This window comes from Sarcophilus harrisii, chromosome 5 (genome assembly GCF_902635505.1).
Source record: "Sarcophilus harrisii chromosome 5, mSarHar1.11, whole genome shotgun sequence".
Classification (NCBI taxonomy): Eukaryota; Metazoa; Chordata; class Mammalia; order Dasyuromorphia; family Dasyuridae; genus Sarcophilus; species Sarcophilus harrisii.
In genome coordinates, this window is record NC_045430.1 from 14,622,500 (window position 1) to 14,643,246 (window position 20,747).

General features: G+C 39.7%; 1 protein-coding gene across 7 annotated transcripts in view; it reads left to right on the forward strand.

Annotated features, from left to right (window-relative positions):
• Positions 1-14,171, forward strand: part of TEX33 (testis expressed 33) — a 39,480-nt gene extending 25,309 nt beyond the window's left edge. For 2 of the 7 annotated variants that reach the window (XM_003771123.3, XM_012550649.2), the window contains exons 6-7: positions 13,178-13,300; positions 14,020-14,171. In XM_003771123.3, coding sequence (XP_003771171.2) covers positions 13,178-13,300; positions 14,020-14,108 — 212 coding nt within the window. In that variant the 3' untranslated portion in view covers positions 14,109-14,171. Of the gene's footprint in view, positions 1-553; positions 1,439-13,177; positions 13,301-13,829 lie in introns of those variants that run through there. The other 5 variants (XM_031940871.1, XM_031940872.1, XM_031940869.1 and 2 more) reach the window with 5 other exon arrangements.
• The last annotated feature ends 6,576 nt before the right edge of the window (positions 14,172-20,747 follow it).

The window sequence follows — 20,747 nt, forward strand, 5'->3', positions numbered from 1 at the left end:
TATCCCATTCCCCAAGAACCCTCCAGCTCTAACATTTTGCATTCTAACAATGAGTCTATTTGTCATTGACAGCATGCATTGGCATTATGGTGTAACAGATAGCATGCCTCAGAATCAGGAAGTCCAGAGTTCAGATCTTCCCTCCCATACATGTTTGGCTGAATAAGTCAACAATAACCTCGTGTCCCAAGAACTTTCTAAGTTTCAGAGAAGGCACTGCCCTCCAAAGGCCCTGACTGGTCACCTGCTGCCTAGTTCATCTAGACTGATGATTTCACTGGGCTGTTCCAAAAACCCAATGAAGGAGTCACTGTATGTATGTCCTCGGACCCTCCAAGGCCCTTAGGGGCTCCCTCACAGTGAGCAGTCCTGTGGGATTTCAGAGGATCGTGTGCCCAAGGTTCTGGGTAGCACGATGCTCTAGAACCAGCCCTAGCCTTGGCCCTATGACCTCGGCTTGGGTCTGATGCTCGGTCTTGTTTTGTTCACCTCCTCGGTTCTCTTGTTTGACTTATGGCTCGGCTCCGGTGATTTGATCTGCTTATGCTCCCAGCCTCCAGGGCCCGCCTGCCAGAGCTTCCCATTATCCAGCAGCGCCACGCTAAGTATCTTGCTTTTGGGATACAACTGGGCTTCTGGAAACCAAAAGTCACTCACCTTCCTGACCTTCCCAAAAACTACGTAAGCCCCACAGAGTTTGGCAGGCAAAAATGGCCTCTCTTGCCATTCTGATTTTTGAACCTCATCATTCTTCTCCTGTCCTAGAATATAATATAGAGCCATAAATACTCTAAAGCTTATGGGTCGCTGTGTCTCCTCTTTCCAAATGTTCAGACTCCCTCCCTGTCTAGCATTCCCGCTCCCAGTTATAAACTGAACCTGTCTCTAGTCCTCCCATGATTCCATACTCCTAATTTTCTCTTTTCCCTTCCTCCCCATCCCTAACACACACATACACCCACCAGACTCCTTGAAGGCAAGAGACTCCTTGAAGGTATTTTCAGAAACCAGCAGAGTAACGTCTCCCCTTGCCCACAATAGATAGTTAAGGAATTGAGTTAAATGACCATGGGCTGCTGCCAGAGCATATAACCAGCTTTGTTAGTAGTGTTTACGTAAAATTAGAGTAAGCAGATTCAGAGGCAGAAAGAGCTTGAAAAGAGCTCTCCTAGAAAAAGAAATGATTGATTCAAGTGGAGAAAGCAAGATTAAACAGGGAATTTGGGTTAGAAAAACTAGTTGGGGGGAGAATTAAAAACAGGGAATTTGGGTTAGAAAAGCTAGTCGGGGGAGAAGTAGAAACAGGGAATTTGGATTAAAAAAGTTAGTTGGGGGAGAACTAGAAACAGGGAATTTGGATTAGAAAAGCTAATTGGGGGAGAATTAGAAACAGGGAATTGGAGTTAGAAGCATAATTGGACCCAGAATTAGGGATAATAGTGGGATAGCTAATCCCTGTTCAAGTATTTTTTTTTTTTTTTTTGGTAAAGGGAGGAGAATTATATTTATAGTACCTATCCAGGTTCAAATAAATATGAGGTCTTATTATTATTATTATTATTGATCCCTGTTAAATGTAAATTTAACCTTTCCTTAGAGTGTACCACCTTCAGCTCCTCATAATATTGAGTTAAGTTTCTGTCGTAACTCCCCAAAGCTAGGAAGGTTGTTCTATCAAAGATCACAAACCTGACTTTCCTGACCTCCCTCTTCCCCTGCTAGATTGTAAGCTTCTTGAGAGCAGGAGTGGTTTTGGCTTTGGCTTTGCAGCCCCAGGACCTAGCACATAGTAGGTGCGTAATAAATGCATATTGACTGGCTGCTTGATCCTGTCTCCTTAGTTCTAGCGCCAACGGCCTGTACAAGAGTACAGCTAAACACCATTCCCAAAATGCAGTCACTTCGATATCCTCAGTGTCACCTCACGTAGACTGTTCCATGTTCTTGGTTCTCTTTTGTTTATAGCATAAAAGAGCTTGTTTTAGGAGCCTCTGCTTGAGAGGGCTCATCTGAGTAGTCCTGGCTAATCTTTCCTCCTTATCCCATCCCTCCTGCTCATGGAGAATCACAAAATCTCAGCTTCAAAAGGCACGTCAGTGGCCAACGAGCTTCCCTTCTGTGACGGCCCAACAAAAGAGTTATCCAATGTCTTCCAGAAGACCTCCAATGAAGGGAAGCCCACATCTCCCAGGACAGCCTGCTCCATTTGGGGACAGCACTAATTATTAGGAATTCCTTCCTGACGTCAAGCTGAAATCTTTGCATACTTTGCCTCTTGGTTCTGGTTCTGTTTTCTTGGGCCAAGCAAAAGAGTCCTCATCATCCACAAGATGACCAGATGTTCTGAAACAATGATAGCGCTCCCCCTTCCCTTCCTGCTCCTTCAATTGCTTCAGTCTTCTTATTTTCAGGTCAAATATGCCCAATTTCTTCAAAATTGATGTCCATATAACACCATCCCCTGTCTGTACTGGGTTCTTACTTCTCGCTAGGCCCAGTGTCCTTCCTAAAATGTCACCCAGTTGTGAATTCACTACTCTGGCTGTGGAGTCTGGTCAGGGTAAAGGTCAGCATGATTCTCATTTCCCTATTTCTAAATATATTCCTCTTTTAAATATACCCAGAAGTCAACAAGAGTTGGATGGGCTCAGAGCAACTCAGCTTATCGTTTGAAATTTCTTTACTTGAGAATGAAGTTTGAAGACCTCAATTACTCCCCAAGACCATCCATATAAATCATGTGGAGCATGATAGTCTTGAGATGTTCAACAACGGATGAACAGATACAACCTTGAAACTACAGACCTTTAAAATTCAATTCAGGGGGCAGCTAGTTGGTGTTGTGGATAGAAGACGAGCCCAGAAGTCAGGAGGACCTGAGTTCAAATTTGGCCTCAGACACTCAACACTTCCTAGTTGTGTGGCCCTGGGCAAATCACTTAATCTCAATTGCCTCAGCAACAAAACAAAACAAAAAAATTCAATTCAGTTTTGTCACTCAAAGGACCAAAAATATCATACATTTCAAGATGCTCCTTAAAAAATCCAAATTGGATTCTGAATTTGACCAATCTCACTGAACTCACAATATGTCTGGTTATTATAGCTATCAATAGGACCAAGCTTTCGAGCCTGTTCGGAAACCAAATTTAGTACAAAGGAAAATGAAGTCTTACTTGGAAACAGAAGGCCTAGATCCTTATGTTGGTTCTACTTCAAACTTTTTATCAACCTGGAAAAGTTACTTCTCACCCACCTGAAATGAGAACAAATAAAATGTGAGCAAGCTATGGAAGGATCTCTCATAGCTTTACATTCTATGTTCTAATATTTTGTATTATAAGGTCCCTTCTCTCAGCCTTTCCTATTCTAAGGCCCCATCCAACTCTAGACATCCCCTTTTCTAAGACCCTTCCCAGCTTTGATATCCCATGTTCTAGATCTCCTCTCAGCTCTGACATTCCCTGTTCTAAGTTTCCTCCCAGATTTGACATTTCCTGTTCTAAAACCTCATCCAGCTCTGACATCCCATGTTCTGAGGCCCTTTTCAACTCAAATATTCATTATTCTAAGCTTCTCTCCGATTTCATTATAAAATATATTTTTATATCATAGGATATTTATATGTAACATGTATAACACAAACATATTATGCATATATATTACATACACAAGGCTAGCAGGAGACAGGAGAGATATGGATTCAAATGCTGCCTTTGATGCTACTGGTCTGTTTCCTCATCTATAAAATATGAGATTAGGCCATATGGTTTCGGAGGTCCAATCCTGTTTTAATTCTATGATGTCAGAATCCTTACAAGGTCCTGTGCTGCTCTGACCTTTGCAATTCTTGGGTCCTTCCTGGGTTATAAAATTGTAAGAAATGATGAAGCCCAGAATACAGTCTTGCTCTCCATTTATTGACCCTTATTCACTGATTTTACTCATAAAGAGGGAATAGCAAGAAGAAAATCCTGAATTAGATTCAAATTCTGACTTTGACCCATAAACTACGTGTGAGTTTGTGTGTGTGTGAAGTGTGATAGAAATCATCTCTACTGCTTCCTGTGTGACCTTAGGCAATTACTTAAACCTTCTGAGCTGCAATTTCCTCATCGGTCAAAATGTCAAATGCGAATGCAAAGAGATTAGACAATCTCTTTTGCATCTAAATATTTAAAACTGACTCACTAAGACACCCTCCCTTGTAGTTTTGCATCTTGTGATACCTTATAGCTTGGATTCAAATCTTGTCTTCGGTACTTAGCAGTAGTAACAAGTAGTACTTGTTAATTAGGTTTCGGTTTCCTCTTCAGTAAAATGGACATATAATATGCACCTATCTCACCGGGTTGTTTTGAAGATGCAATAGGATGCATTTAAATCTTAAGGACTCTGTTTACCCCTCTTTTTTTACATACTGGGCTGGAGAAATCTATGGGATGTTCCCTTAGGTGGTCAGTCCAGTGAAGCCTTACAGGCTTGTTCTCAGAGATACATATTTAAATACACAAAATAAAAAAATAATTCAAAGGAAAGCAATCATTGAAATCTGAGTATCAAATATATACAATTTGATCCTTGATTTTGGAGGTAAAAAAAAAAAAAAAAGGCAGCAGGGGTCCTGTCCAAGTTTTCTCATTCCCCACTAACCAGGTAGAATGCCAGACACCTGAGTTGGTCTGCTTCCTTGCTAAGCCCTTGAGCTACCACCCACTAGGGTCCCATAACATCATGCCTTTCTCCTAGTCATCCCCCTGGTGCATAGTTTTTACTCAGACCACATTAGCCAGCCAGTGACTTTCAGCAAATCATTTCTCTCGAGCTCAGTTTGCTCCCATAGAAAATGAACAGCTTGGGCTAAATGATGTCTAAGATTGCTTGAAGCTCTAATGTTTCAAAATAAGTGATGGCAAGAAGCATTTATTAAGCACCTATTATGGGCCAGGCATTATGCTAAGTGCTGAGGTTATAAAGAAAAGGCAGAACAAAAGAATCACTAGATTAGTTGACTACCTGGGGATTGTTAGCAGTGGATTTACCTAGTACCAGCTATGGAATAGATTCAATAGATCACCTGACTACCTGTGGATTGTTAGCAGTGGATTTACCTAGGACCAGTTATGGAATAGCCATTGGGTCATCTCTCATAGTAGTCTTCCCCAGCCCCTCTCTTGCCTCTCTAACAGCTCCTCCTTTTCCACTTTGCTCACTGGAACCCCTTGAAATTTTTAATAAATTCCATTCATTTCTCCCATCTTAAATCTCTTCCTCATGTTCCTTCTATCTTCTGATGCTCAATGAAATCTAGCTTTTACTCTGAAGACTTTCCATCCATTGTAATGTTAAAAGAAACTGAGCAAGACAGAGATTAGAGACCAATTCAATAATTTATTAAATGGAGAGAAATACTGGGACCAATGGATCCCAGGGCTAGACGAGATTATCATCTCAAAGAGTCTAGCCCTGAGTACTGGGACAGCAAGCCTTTTATGGAATAACATTAACAATGACATAATGCAGAGACCTAGGTGGGGATAGCCTCATAGATGGAGGTTACTGATATTCTAATGACATTAAGGAATGTCTATAACACCTTTATCTCAATCATTAAGAGGGGATGGTCATAACCTTAAGGCAGAATACGAAATAGGACAAATGGAGGAACTGATCACCCCATTAAAAGTGACCTTTAACATTACCCCATCTTTTGCGACCCTCTCAAAGCTGCCTTTTTTCCAGGCTCATAGCAACAAGCAAGAGAGGGGTGCTCCTCATTCCCCACAGCCACCCATTAGTGATGCTAGTCTTGCTGTTCCTAATTCCTGGAGTAGTCTCTCTAGTGGGCTTCCTTCAAATCTCAGCTCAAAGGGCACCAATTTTAAAGAGATCTCCCCCTCCCAAGCCAATCCTACTGCCTTCCCTCAGAGATCATCTCCCATTTATCCTGTCTAGATCTGGTTTATACATAGTTGTTTGCAGGTGGTGTCCTTGATTAGATTGTAAGTTCCATGAGGGCAGGGCCTGTTTTAGCCTATTTTTATATTTCCACCCCTTAGCTCAGTGCTTGGCATATAATATAATAAATGTTTGTTAACCGACTGGTTGAGGAAGGTTTTTGCCATGAAAATAGGGGTTTTAATTGGAATCACGTGATTTAAAATCTGGAAAGAACCTAAGAGATCACTTAGCCCAAACCCCTCATTTTCCAGATGAGGAAATTGAAGCCTATAGACAATTGATTACAGGGCCACATGTCTAATAAGTAGTAGGGCCCAGATCCAATCCCGGAGTTGTTATCAAATCCAGCGTTCCTTGGGATCAAAAACTGACTTTGCTTAATTTCATTTCCCCAGGTTTTCAGGTAAATCAAGGAAGGTGGTCTTTAAAAGGGAGACACTCCTTAGTTGTAGATGGTTGGTTGGTGAAAATTAGTATGGTTTTTACAAAGGATGATAACTTTCAGATGGGGAGACTGAAAGTCATAGACTTTGAAATGAAAGGACTTAGAAAGTCAGTCCCTCATTTTACAGATGAGTAAAACGAAGCAAAGGGAAGATAAGTGATTTGAAATCTTAGGATTGTAGAATCACAGACTTAGAATATAGAGACCCTGGAGTCCATTTAATCCATAAAAGAGAACTAATACCCATAAGAAAACTGAGGACCATTGAGGGTCAAATATTTACTCTGAGGTCACACAGGTAGTAAATGGCAGAGACTGGATTTGAACTTGGGTCTGATAATTCCAACTTGAGTATTATAACTTTCCCTTTGATTTTTCCCTTTAATCTTCTCCTATCAGTCGGCCAAACCTCAGCTGTCTAAAAAAAAGCCTTATGACTCATTCTTTTCAGTTCAGTGCTTTCTTAGAAATGAGATCAACAAGTTGGGTGTGTGTGGGTGTGTGTGGGTGTGGGTGTTTAAATGTAAGATTGGAGGGGAGGTCATATAGGAGACTTGGATCCAGAGTCATAACTAGGCCTGGGTAACTAGGGCTTTACTCCAGGGTGTGAAATTTATAGGGCATTGACAGCACTTGCAATCTTCAGTAGCTTTGGAAAGAAAAAAGGGGGAAAAAAAAACCGAATATAGCATCAAGAAAGCAAAAATATTAAGACAGGAATCTATCAGGGATGTGGAGAGCTTCTCTCTCCCCTATCTTAAATAAGGTAGCCTTTCCAGCTATACTGGTATCCTGGTATCTCAGTTTTCCCAACCAAAGGAGATGTTCCAGCTGTCTTATATCTCTCCTCTCAATTGATGGCAAGTTTTTGGGGTGGGGGAGAGGGGTATTTATGGTTCTTCTGGGTCCTAACTACTGAGTGAACTAGGTCAGGGAGTAACAGGGGAGAACAGTTGCAAGAGGAGGAGGAGATTAGCTCAGCTAGGAAAAGAAATAAAAATAACTAAAGCTCACCTTCTGTCAGATTGGCCCATAACAGCCCCTCAATGCCAAAGCTAATCAGCTGAAATCATTTTATCTTTCCTTCATCATATCCCACCTCAATCCTCAATGCAAATTTTAGCCACTTGAGGACCAAGAGTTCTTTTTTTTGCCCTTTAAGGCAGCCCTTGGGGTACATTTTAATTTCATTTTCTTGGGATGCAAAAACTGAGAAGCATTGTCGCACAATACATTATACTGTCATGAAAATCTTTCCACTGGGGACAATTCCAGATTCCCATCTCCCCAATCCCAGCCACACTATGGAAATATTCTGGGAATATTATTGTTGTTAAGTGATTTCCGTCATGTCTGACTCTTCATGACCCCATTTCTTGGCAGAGATACAGGAGGGGTTTGCAATTTCCTTCTCCAATTCATTTTACAGATGAGCAAACTGAGGCAGTCAGGGTTAAGTTAATTATACTTGCCCAAGGTCACATAGTTTGAGGCTGGATTTGAATTCAGATCTTTCTAACATTAGTTATGGGCAATATTGTCTTACACCCCACCACTTCATAATATTTTATTCTTTCCAATTATATGTAAAGAAAGTCTTCACTTTTATAAGATTTTGAGTTATGATTTTTTCTCCCTTCTCCCTCATTGCTCCTCTCCAGGATGGTAAGCAATCTGATTTAGGTTATACTTGTACAATCTCATATTTAACATATTTCCACATTAGTTATGTTGTAAAAGAAGAATCTGGACAAAAGGGAAAAACCATGAGAAAAAAAAAGCGCAAAAATAGAATGCCTCGATCTGCATCTAGACTCCATAGTTCTTTCTCTGGATGTGGATAGAATTTTCTATCTTGAATCTTTTGGAATTGTCTTAGATCATTGTATCTCTAAGAGGAGCTAAGTTTTATTAAAGTTGATCATTGCACAATGTTGTTGTTACTTCACACACTGTTCTCCTGGTTCTGCTCACTTCAACTCAGCATCAGTTCATCTAAGTCTTTCCAGGCTCTTCTGAAATCGTCCTATTCATACAGCACAGTAGTATTTCATAATATTCATATACCACAATTTCTTCAATCATCTTCCAATTGATGAGCATCCCCTCAAATTCTAATTCTTTGCCACCACAAAACAAATATGTTTGTATATGTGGTTCCTTTTCCCTTTTTTATGATCTCTTTGAGGTACAGATCCAGTAATGAGACTATGGAATCAAAGGACATGTACAGTTTTATAGCCTTTTGGGCATAGATTCCAAATTGCTTTCCAGAATGGTTGGTTCAGACCACAAGTCCAACCAACAACGCATTAGTGTTGCAGGTCTGTTGCACTTTTATTTGTTTTGTTAAATATTTCCCAATTGCATTTTATCTGCTTCTGACAGCACTGGAGGACACGCTAATGGCATGGGGCCGGTATGCAGCTGGTTTGTCATCTCTAGTCTAGTAGTAAGATGCAGGTCATCTTCTTTGGCTGAATTCCTTTTGTCCTGTTCCCAAAGTGAAGTGCTTGAACCCAGGTTCCAGACATTTTCATTATTTCTTGGGCTCTGCCCATTATTCCATTTTCTAACAGACTTGTCCTCTTTTAGGGGGATTTTAATGATTTGAACTAATTTCTCTTTTTGTCTTGGAGAGAGATACATATCTGAAGAGAGGTCAATATCTTGAAACCAGGTTTTTAATCTGTCTCTGTCCACCATCTTTGTCTCTTTAAGTCACTAGATGTATCAGCTCCAAGTAGCCAATTGCTAATTATTCTTGTCTCACTACTAGATTGTATCTATGGCGATTCACCATATATCAATGCTTTGCTCACTTGATCAGTCTCCTATCCATCTGCCTCACAGATATGGAGCCTTTATCTTCCTTCTGAACAGCTTTTCAAATATAGGATCTTCAGTGATCATTAAGTAGATCTCCTTCATTTTCCAAATGAAGAAATTGTGCCCAAGGGAGCTGAAGGGATTTGTCAAAGATCTCCCAGCTAATACGTATCTGAAGCAGGAATTGAACCCAAGTCTTCATGTAAGTCTAAAATCTCAAGCATCATGACCCGGGGACTCCAAAATCTCAAGCATCATGACCCAGAGACTCTGAATTTTGAGGGAAACATGAGGTTAAGATGGGTTCACTGCAGAGACATGATCCCTATGTTTTCCTGCCTTATTCCCTTGCAACTCTCCACTACAACTCTCCACTATTCCTCTTTCATCTTCTAATAAGTTACTCAAAGGTTTCTTGGTTTCTTCTCCTGGTATTGGGACTGTAGAAGCACCCCTCCACCTCCCCCCCAAAAAAGTCCTAAAGCTTTCAATTTTCAGTTCCTTGTAGATAATTACCATAAAAGAGACATTGGTTACTGAAAATGGTGTTCACCCCAGTTCATTGACTGCTGAACTTACTTGACCTGCTCAGTCTTCAGAGCCAATGTGGATAAAATCTGATTGGATAGATAATAATCCAGCAACATCTCTTGATTAGTTTTCTTAATTATGATTAGCAATCTGTCTTGATTGGATTTGTCATGTCACCAACCAGCTAGAATTTCAGCCTCCATTACTATACAGAAAAGCCTGATGTGGGCAGTGAGATTGTAGCACAAGTGCCAGGTCTGGAGTCAGCAAGACTCATTTCCCTGAGTTCAAATATGATCTCATCTAGTTCCCAGCTTTGTAACCCTGCTTGCCTCAATTTCCTCATCTATCAAATGAACGGGAGAAGAAGATGGCAAACCATTCCAGGATCTTTGCCAAGAAAACCCCAAATAGGGTTACAAAGAGACACTGAAACAACTGAAATACAAAAACATGAGGGAAGGTGTCCAATACTGTAAGAACCATAAGTGTATGTTGGTACAGCTCACTGTCTGATTCAGCACACACAATGTAGCTTTCACTTTCTAGATACTTTGGTCAATAGTTGACATTCACTCAATGTCCTGTAAATTCTTTTTTCACATCCTCATAACGGATGCATCATGGCGTAACAAGTGCAACATTGACATGGAGTCAAGACTTCAGACACTCATTATGTTGCTACAGGCAAGGCTCTTGGGCTCAAGGTTAAAGCTTTCTAAGGCTGTAAAAATGATCAATGGGATATCATCTGCATTGGGGGAAAGCATTCCCATACTGTAAAATTGGAAATCAAAGGTCTTTGATTTATCTCAATCAATAACCCCTCTAAAAATTAATGCTTTATTAATCATCCTTTCCCCACACTCTTTTCCCATGCACCATTTCCTCCATTTTAAGTAGCAATGGAAAATATTTCAACCAGTATTCCAATATGCAATGTGCAAAGGGTATTCTAAAAGTCTTAGTACAATGAAGCTCATGGTATAATAAAAGTTTCAGAATGTTACTTCCATCATAAACAGCAAAACTTCAATGATATTGTGTTATACTCCAGAAATTTAAAATTATCTTTCTGGCTTATAAGAGTTTCACTGGGAAACTTTGTCACTATGCATGCTAGAAAAGGGGGAAAAAACCTTTCTAGCCAATTCTTTCCCTAGACAGGTGGCTTTAGGTTTAAATGGCCTGTAATTTTTCAAAAAATCCACAAAAAATAGAAATCAATCCTGGATGTATCTCACAACATTTTCAGACACACGAAGACTTTTTTGGGTTTCTCATGTAACAGATCCACTGTTTCAAGCCACTATCCTCAGAGTATCTGTTAGATCATGTCAGATAACATAAAAATTTGAAAAAGTATATACATATATGTGTATATATAAATATTACAGAAATTTATGTCAGCATATAAATGTAGGTACACAGAACTGTTAGATAAATATATATTCCCAATATGTAATATACAAATGTATTATAAATATTGATGGATGGATGGATGGATGGATAGGTAGATGCATAGATAGATGAATGGATTAGGTAGACAGGCATAGATGGATGAATGGATTAGGTAGACAGACATAGATGGATAGATGGATGGATAGATGAATAGATTGATAGATGGATGGATGAATGGATTAGATAGACAGATGGATAGATAAAGGAGAAAGAAAAAGCTAGCTAGATAGGTAGATGGATGAATGAATGAATTAGATAGATGGATTAGATAGACAGACAGATGGATAGATAGAAAAAGAAAAAGGAGAAAGAAAAATTAGATGAATTAAATGGAAAAAAGAGATGGGTGGATGGATGAATGGACGGATTGATTGCATTATAGACAGACGGATAGATAGATAAAGAAAAAGATAGATGGATGGATAGATGAATGGATTAGATAGGGGGAGAGAGAGAGAGATGAGTGGATGGATGGAATGGATTATAAACAGACAGACAGATGGATAGATAGGTAGTTAGATAGGTGGATGAATGAATGAATGGATGGATGGATGGATGAAAGAGAGCATAGTAAAACCAGGAAGTAAATTATGGAGCAAGTGTTCTTAGTATTCATTCCTAGATGTTTTGTGCCTCCCATCCCCAATACAGCAGGAGAAGGGGAGATCACTTAAACTCACAGTGGGGTGTTAGTTACATCAGCAAGAAATCTCAGTGTAGTCCCTTCCAGGAGTGAGCACACAGTGTCCTCTTGGGAGCCCATTCCTCAAGTCATTGCTAGCTTGTCTGTTTCTATGCCTCTTCATCCTGGCTCACACAGACTGCATCCGGACCCTTGGCATTGTCGGGATATGGCTGCTATTTCATCTCTGTCCTTCTCAATCTCCCGACTATCTTTGGGCCCACCTGCCATCACACAGACCTTTCTTGCCACCCTCGCAGATTTCTCATGTTTCTGAAAACCGAGTTCTCAGGAAAAATGTTTACTCAATCAAAGCATGTCCTCCCTGCACTATGGATGTGATCAGACAGTCTTGTGAGAGAGAAAATCCACCAAGAATTCTCTTCTTTTCCAGTGAATGATGTCAACACAAAGCATTGTGGGATATATGGTCCCTGGCTTTCCTCTCCATCCAGAGATGGAAATTAAGGTTCAGAAAAAGCAAACTTTCTGAAGGATATACAGTCAGAAAATGGAAATATTGGGAATAGAAATTCAGTTGTCTGGTTCCCATTCTCTTGATAAAGGACATGGTCATCCTAGAAGATTCATTTCAATTTTATTTCAAGAAAAATTAAGAACCGACTATTTTCAAGGCACTCTGCTTGATGGAAAAACTACATCTTACTTTCTCCTATGAGAGGAACATAAGTTCCTCCTCCTCTGTGGGCCTCAGTTTCCCTCCCTATAGCATGATCAGGCCGTACTTAAATCCTAGGATTCTATGGAATCACTTTGACATGAGGTGTTAAGGGAAGGGGTTGGGGGGAGCAAGGGGGAGATCCAGATGAAACAATTTGGGGGGAGTTGAGGAAGGGAGCTATCTCTCTCCACCAGAGGTGAGATAGAATCAAGGAAAGCTTTCTAGAGAAGGTGGCACCTGAATGGGAAAGAAAAGAAGACTCTCTTGACTGGTGGAGGTGACCAAAAGTTGGGATATGGTGGTAAGGGCTACATCAGGCATAAGAGTGACTTTTCTGGTTATCTTGGAGATGGAGTGTTCCAGCTAAGCTCTCAGGGGCAGAGCTGGTTACTGGAACAATTATCTCAAATAGGCCAGAATCCCTTTTTTCCTAAGACACCCTTTGAATTTAGGGTGAATCTAACACCCATGGTGCTGGGTCCCTCTCTAAAGATTCTGACATCCGCTGATGTCCGATCTTCCCTGCCCTCCTTCCTTTTCTCCCCATTGACTATACTTTCATTTTGGCGACTCCCAACCTTCCCAGGGGTTTTGACAGGGCCCCCCATGGAGGCAAAGAGCTTAATGAAGGACTCCTACACCGCAGAAGTGCTTCAGAGAGCTGTGAGGGATCCCCAGCACTGGCATGGGAGGAAAACGGATGACCTTGGTAAGTTCGAGGATGGGGGGTTGGGAGGCTGGAGAAAGATAAATAGTTTTGTTTGATTGGGTTTGGGACTTTCTGGCGGTAGAAGGAGGCAAAGGGAAGGGATTATCCCCTCTTCTTCTAAAAATAAAAATAACAACAAAATAAGAGATGTGCATCAACTTAGTATATGGCAGACATAGTACCCACTGACATTGTTCCTAAGAGTGAATGTTCATAGATGAATTAAAAACAGTGTGATCTAATGGGAAGACCACTAGATTATGACTGGTTTCTGACCTTGAATGACCTTGATCTTGATCACTCAAACTCCCTGAATCTGTCTGCAAAATAAAGGGTTGAACCAGGGGTGGTCCCCATTACCACTGTGACTTTGGATAAGGCATTAGATCTTTCAACCTGGGTTTTCTCATCTGTAAGATGAAGGGGTATGGGGGCTTGCCTTGATAACCTCCACATCTATGATCTTATGAATCAGTGATGCTCCATCCCCAGTTCTAAATTGTATGATTTTCCTTGCCCTCTTGGACAGAAAAACTTTGGAACTAAGACCCAGGAGAGAGTCCATGGCCAGAATCCTGACGCATATCAAGAGAAGATCATAGAACAGCCTAGTACCATCGACCTGGTGGACAATTTAGGGAAATGGCCCATCCAGCCCAGGATCCCAAGCTGTTTCCAGCAGCTGTGAATGGGTCCTTCTCATTTTTATTCTTCCTCAGGGCGATGGCATCAGAAGAATGCCTTAGATCTAAATCTGCAGAAGGCTTTGGAACAGAAAATTGGGGAACGGAGCAAAAACTTGAAGTAGGAAGTTCTAAGAAAAGGGAATGCTCTTTCTCCTAAAATGAGTTAATAAAAAAGCCAAAAATAATCCTGACCTTTGTTTTCTTTTGCTCACTCACTTTCCCTTTTTCCTTTTCTTCCTCCATCCTTCAGCCATGGATGAAAGGATTAGAGTCAAGACCTTCCTCCATTTTCACCTCATTCTCCTATTCATCTCCATAGAGAGGATCGGGGAACTCAAAACTTTCCAGGGAGGGGAGGATGGGAGATTGAATCAGTCTCACTTTTTTGGAGCCCATCATATATGAGTACCCAGGGTTGTAGGAGAGACAGGTCTGGGAAGAGTTGCTGAGAACAATGAAGCAAAGACATGAATCCCCCAACTGGACAATACCAGTTCCAGTAACATACATTCCCCAGACCCAATCCCCTTCCATAAGAATTTGGGGAAATCAAAAGGAGTCCCTCACTGAGAGAAAAGTGGGAGTCTTGCCTTCTGGAGCAGTTGTGGGCCTCCAGATTACAATGGCCATTTAATATCTGTAATGTTTGAGCAAGTCAATTTTTGTGGATCTCAATTTCCCCATCTCCAGTCCTATTTGTGCAAGTTCAGATAAACGTCTCAAAATTTAGGGCTTCTTTTTTTTTTTAGTTGCAATAAGATTGGACTAGATGACCATTAAAAGTCCCTTTAAGTTCTCTGTTTGCAATTTTTTTGATCTGCTAGTAGGCCTGGCTACTCAAAAATCTTCTAGTCTGATTCCTTCTTGGCCACAGAATTTCTACTTTTCCTTATGGTCTAAGTAACAGTGGTTCTCAAACTTTTGTTCTCAGTATCTTCATGTTAAAAAAACTATCGATCTGTTCAAAGAGTTTTTGTTCACATGGGTTATATTTATGGCTATTTACTATATTAGAAATAAAAAATAATTTTGAATTTGTAGACCCTTTGAAAGGGTTTCAGAGACCCCAACAATTCTTTGGACTACACTTTGAGGACCACTGCCGGGTCCCAAGCTTTTTGGACGCGTTCTCAGCCGTTAAGCCACCTTAGCTTCTTGAGTTCAAAAGGTGGCTACAGCAGACCTTTAATGGCCTTTTATTCTCTTGCCACTGTCGCTGGACTCACCAGTATTTACTTCCTCTTTCTTTTTAACTACACACTACAACAGGCAGAAGTTGCAAAAAGGTAGACCGTCCCCATTATGGAAAGAAACACTTTCTTACAATTGGAGCTATTCCCAAATCTAAGTGAAATCAAATAGACATATCAAGTCGCCTTCTTGCATCGAAAAGTCAACTTCATAAATACCAGATGATCCGATATCTGGGATTTTTGGTAAGCCATAATTATGGGTTGCATTTTTGACTTTTGATGTATTGATTTCTATTGACATGGCAACAAAAACTAAACAATACTACTACTGCTTTACTAGGCTGACTTGAGAGGAAGAACATTCAGTATAAGGGAACTGAGAGTCTGCCCTGTCGGGCTATCTTTGTAATACCATGTTCAGTCCTTGCCACAATATTTTCGAAAAATATTGATAAGCCAGAGAGTATCCATAGAAGAGTGAACAGGATAGTGAGGAGATGAGGGACTCTGCTGAACTAGGGAGATTTAGAATGAAGAAAAGACTCCTAGGGAGACATTAATACCTGTTGTCAAATATTTGAAGGGCTGCCATCAGGAAGAGTCACTACATTTGTCCATCTTAGCCCAGGGAACAAACCTAAGAATGAGAGGCATATATTGTCTCTGTGTAATAAAGAATTCTTAATAGCTGAGACTGTCCTAAAGTGGAATCCAGTGCTTTAGGAGGTAAAGGGGTTTCACCTGACCAAGGTCCTTCCAACAATTCCAGAGGTCTATTTGCCTCGTTTTAGAGGAAATTCTGGGAAAATTGGAAGAGACAGATTCTAAGGGTCTGACCAAGTCTTAAGATTCTACTTACAGTCTAAGAAAGGCAGATAAGATGTGCAAAAATACATACTACACAAATTAGAAGGTGATCTTTGGGGAAAAAAAGATGAAAAGCTATGAAATTTGATGAGAAAGAATGCTAATGGCTAAGAAATCTCTGTAAATGGTTTGTTGTAGGGATTAAATCAGTTTATACATATAGTTTTATAAACCTTTAAGTTCTCCTCTTCCTCCTTCTCTTCCTCTTCTCTTTCCTTCTCCTCCTCCTCCTCTTTCTATTTCTTCTTTCTCCTCCTCCTTCCTCCTCCTTCTATTCCTTCTTTCTCCTCTTCCTCCTCCTATTCCTTTCTCCTCCTCCTCCCCCTTTCTTTCTTCTCCTCCTTCCCCTTTCTTTCTTCTCCTCCTTCTTCTTTTTCTTCTTTCTTTTTCTTTTCTTCTTCTGGAAAAAAGATAAGGAAAATGCAATTATGATCATTTTCTAAGATAGTTATCTATGTTTTGATAGATAATAGGGGACCTTATTCTGATCTCTCTCACACAAAAATAGTCAAAGAAACTTCAGAATGAAAGTAATTTTTGTTAAATTGATATCAACCCCCCAATTTAGGCAACAGAATCAGCCTTGCCGTTGATCTTCAAGATACCACCAACCACACTTGCTAGAGTAGGAGAGGATCTAAGGTGGAAGGGATCTTAAAACTTGTCTAGTCCAATTCCCTACATTTGACAGATGAAGAAACTGAGAATCTAGTGAGATATGGGACTTTCTCTAGTGTCACACATCTATTAAGCAGCAAGCTAGGATGTAAACACAGGTTCTTTGTTGCCTAATATAGTAGAAGAGAACAAGATATTCCAACATCTGTCTTACTCTTTGGTGTCTTTTCCCTCTTCTCTCTTCTTTTATAAAACCAGTGCTAGAGAGATTGAAGCTATAAAGGAAAGAGCATAGGATGTGCCAATCAGGACATATTGGTTCTATCCTTATTAGCTGTATAAGCATCAATAAGTCACTTTTCCTTTGGTGAAACTGAGTTTCCCCAACTGAAAAAATGGAGATTAGGGGCATTACTACTTAGTGATTAGAGGAAAAAATGATGTCACGGAAATTGAGACTAAATACTATTCAGGGCTATTCTTCCTAATTCCCATAACATCTCCAAAACCAGTAATAATCTTTCTCAAGTGTTTAGAAACCTAATATGTTATAAAGCTTTAATGTCGCTGTTCCATGTAATTTAGAGATGGTCCCAGACACTTGATTCCATCAACAATAATACATAATATTACCATCCCATATACATAAATACAAGTTTTGACATTCTAGCCTACTCAGGGGGATCCAGTTCCTTAGAAGAGAGAAATAGAAGTATTATTTGTTAAAGACTTTACTTCTGGTTGAATTTCAAATTTGTTAAACCATATTACCTAACTGATGACCTGGGAGCCCCCCCCTTCTCCTGCCCAACCCCACCCCAGTCAAAACATCTCAAGCTGCTACCTTCCCCTTTCTATTCCCCAGCTGTGCCCCAGTGATGGATAATCATCACTTAACTTCTTGATGCTCCAGCCCATTCCCTAAGAAAATAAATTATAGAATACTTAGCAATCTATATGGGTAGGGGGATTTTCCTCACCAAGATGGAATCAAAAGGATTTTAAAAGATCTTGGCTCTTCGATATCAAGTGCTGTGGAAAGCATTCCCTTACTATCCCTTACTAAGTTTTTCTTATTTCTTTCCTCAAATTATCTTAAGTTCATTATCTATGGGCATACTGTTCTCCTGCTACAAAATCTAGACTTCTTGAGGGCAGGGACCACCCTAGTTGTTTTTTTGTTTTGTTTTGTTTTGTCTCTAAATCCCCAGTGCTCAGGGGAATTGGGCAGGGAAAGACAAGAGGAAGGTTAAGGGAGGGAGAGTGAGGCACGGGGGCAAGGGTGCTTAGAAAACCTGCCTTAAAAATCAGGAAGCAGGCAACAAGATTATACCATAATCAATTTTGATGGATGAGCTTCTTTTCAACAAGGAGGTGATTCAGGCCAGTTCCAATGATCTTGTGATGAAGAGAGCCATCTACATCCAGGAAGAGGGCTGTGGAAACTGAGTGTGGATCACAGCACATAGTATTTTTACTCTTTTCATTTTTTTCTTGCATTTTATTTTCTTTCTCATTTTTTTCCTTTTTGATTTGATTTTTCTTGTGCAGCAAAGATAAGTGTGTAAATATATATACATATATAGGATTTAACATATATTTTTACCATGTTTGACATATATTGGATTACTTGCTATCTAAGGGGGAGTGGGGAGTGGAGGAGGGGGCAAAAATTGGAACACAAGGTTTTACAAAGGTTAATGTTGAAAAATTATCCAAGTATATGTTTTTAAATAAAAAGCTTTAATAAAATAAATTTTAAAAATCAAGACGTCTTTTCCTTTTTGATCTGATTTTTCTTGTCCAGAATGATAATTGTAGAAATATGTACAGAAGAATGGTACACATTTAACATATGTTGGATTACTTGCTGTCTAAGGCAAGAGGTGGGGGAAAGGGATGGAGAAAAAATTTGGAACACAAGGTTTAGCAAGGGGGAATGTTGAAACTATGTATGAAAACAATTTGGAAAGTAAAAAGCTAAAAAAGATAAATGATAGAATTCACTTGTTTAAAAAAATCAGGAAGCCTTATTCTGCAAAATTCACTTAACTTCTTAGTGCTCCAGCCTATTCCCTAAGAAAACAAATTATAGAGAATTTAGCAACTTCCATAGGTAAAGTGATTTTTCTCACCAGGATGGAATCAATAGGATTTAAAAAAAAGTTTTTTTAAAAAATCAGCCTAAACATCAATAGCTGACATTTATGTAAACTTTAAGATTTGCAAAATAACTTTATATTTTATCTCACTGGGTTTTCCTAAGAGTCCTGTATCTTTGGTGCCATTATTATCCCCACTTTATAAATAAGAAAACAGATTAAAAAAGGTAAGATGTCTCTTGCCTCAATTCTACACATTCAGTCCAAAGTGGGTTTTGAACTCAGGGCTTTCCTTGTAATGCCAAACAAACCAAGCAAGACAGAGATTAGAGACCAATTCAATAATTTATTAAATGGAGAGAAATACTGGGACCAATGGATCCATGTTGATTCCAGGACTAGAGGAGACTATCATCTCAAAGAGTCTAGCCCCCAGTATTGGGGCAGCGAGCTTTTTATGGAATAACAAGAACAATGACATAATGGAGGTACTAGGTGGGGATGACCTAATAGAGAAAGGTTACTGATATTCTAATGACATCTAAAGGTTTATCCATTATCTTGTCAAACATTAAGGAATGTCTATAAAACCTTTATCTCAAACATTAAGAGGGGACTGTTATAACCTAAGGCAGAATAACGAAATAGGACAATTGGAGGAACTGGGCCACCCCATTAAAAGGGAACTTTGGCATAACATCCTGACTCTTGTTGATTAGGCCCCTAGCCTTCCCCTTGTTTAGATTTAAGCAATAAATGCTTATTAATTTGAATCAAAGTGGTTTGGGGTCATTGATATTCTCTCTTAAACATTTACAAAGACTTCATAAACAACTATGGAAGGCAGCAACTATCTATAGAGTGGTGTCCATTTTATAGATGAGGAAAACTGAAACTCAGGGCTTGTCTATGATCGCCAGTATTAAAGGTGGGATTAAAATTCAAGGCTTTTGAATGATAAGCAAAATGAAAAACTCTCAGAAAAGCCTGAAAAATCCTCCATAAGCTCAAAGTGAAATGGATTGGACACAAAGTGATAGCAAAATTGTGGGATAATCAGCTATGAATGATTTTGCTATTCTTAGCAAGAAAAATGATCCACAGCTACTCAGAAGGACTTTTGATGAAAAATGCTATCCATATCCAGAGAAAGAACTGATTGTGTTTGAATACAGACTGAAGCATATTTTTTTTTTTTTCTTGAGGGTATTTTTTGGGGGGAAGGTCTTAATGTTTTCTTTTGCAACACGATTTTTATGGAAACGTTTTTGCACAACTTCCCATGGATCTTCTCAGTGGGTGGTACGGGGAAAAAGTGGGGGAGAATCTGGAACTCATTTTAAAAACAAATGTAAAAAAATTGTTTTACATGTAACTGGGGGAAAAATTTTTTTTAAAAGAGCAAAAAAACCTTCAAGACTTTCCTAACTCTATTGCTACTTTCAAAACTTTTCAGACTATATGGATTTATGCAAACACAGGTTTTCAAATGCTACTACTTGCATTTGCAATCAAAGCATTTGGAAGGCCAGGATATTCTTTTCCTTCTTAGTCTCAGTTTCCTTATCTGTAAAATGAAATAGGTCAACTAGATGTAATTCAGATTCTTTCCACCAAATCTGGCCATCTTTTACTTAGGGACAGTTAGGAGCAAAGGCTCCATGGCTAAGGGCAAGCTGGATCTGCTTTTATCAAGTCCATGGGTAATAGTGAAGTGAGAACACTGGGATTAGGGCCAGAATCGGCTGGTTAAAACCCCAGTCCTCATATTTACATGTGTCACTATAAGTTATTCCCCTGCCTGGGAACCTGCTTTTGGCCCTCATGATCTCTGCAGTCCCTCTCAACTTTCCATCTATAATCCTGGGACTTAATGAAGCTTGAAAGAACTAAGACCTGATTGTAAACTGATAGGTGAAGGAGATCCAGGACTTTTGTTCTTGTGCCCCACCTTCCATCCAAAGAGCCTGGAGGTCTTTTG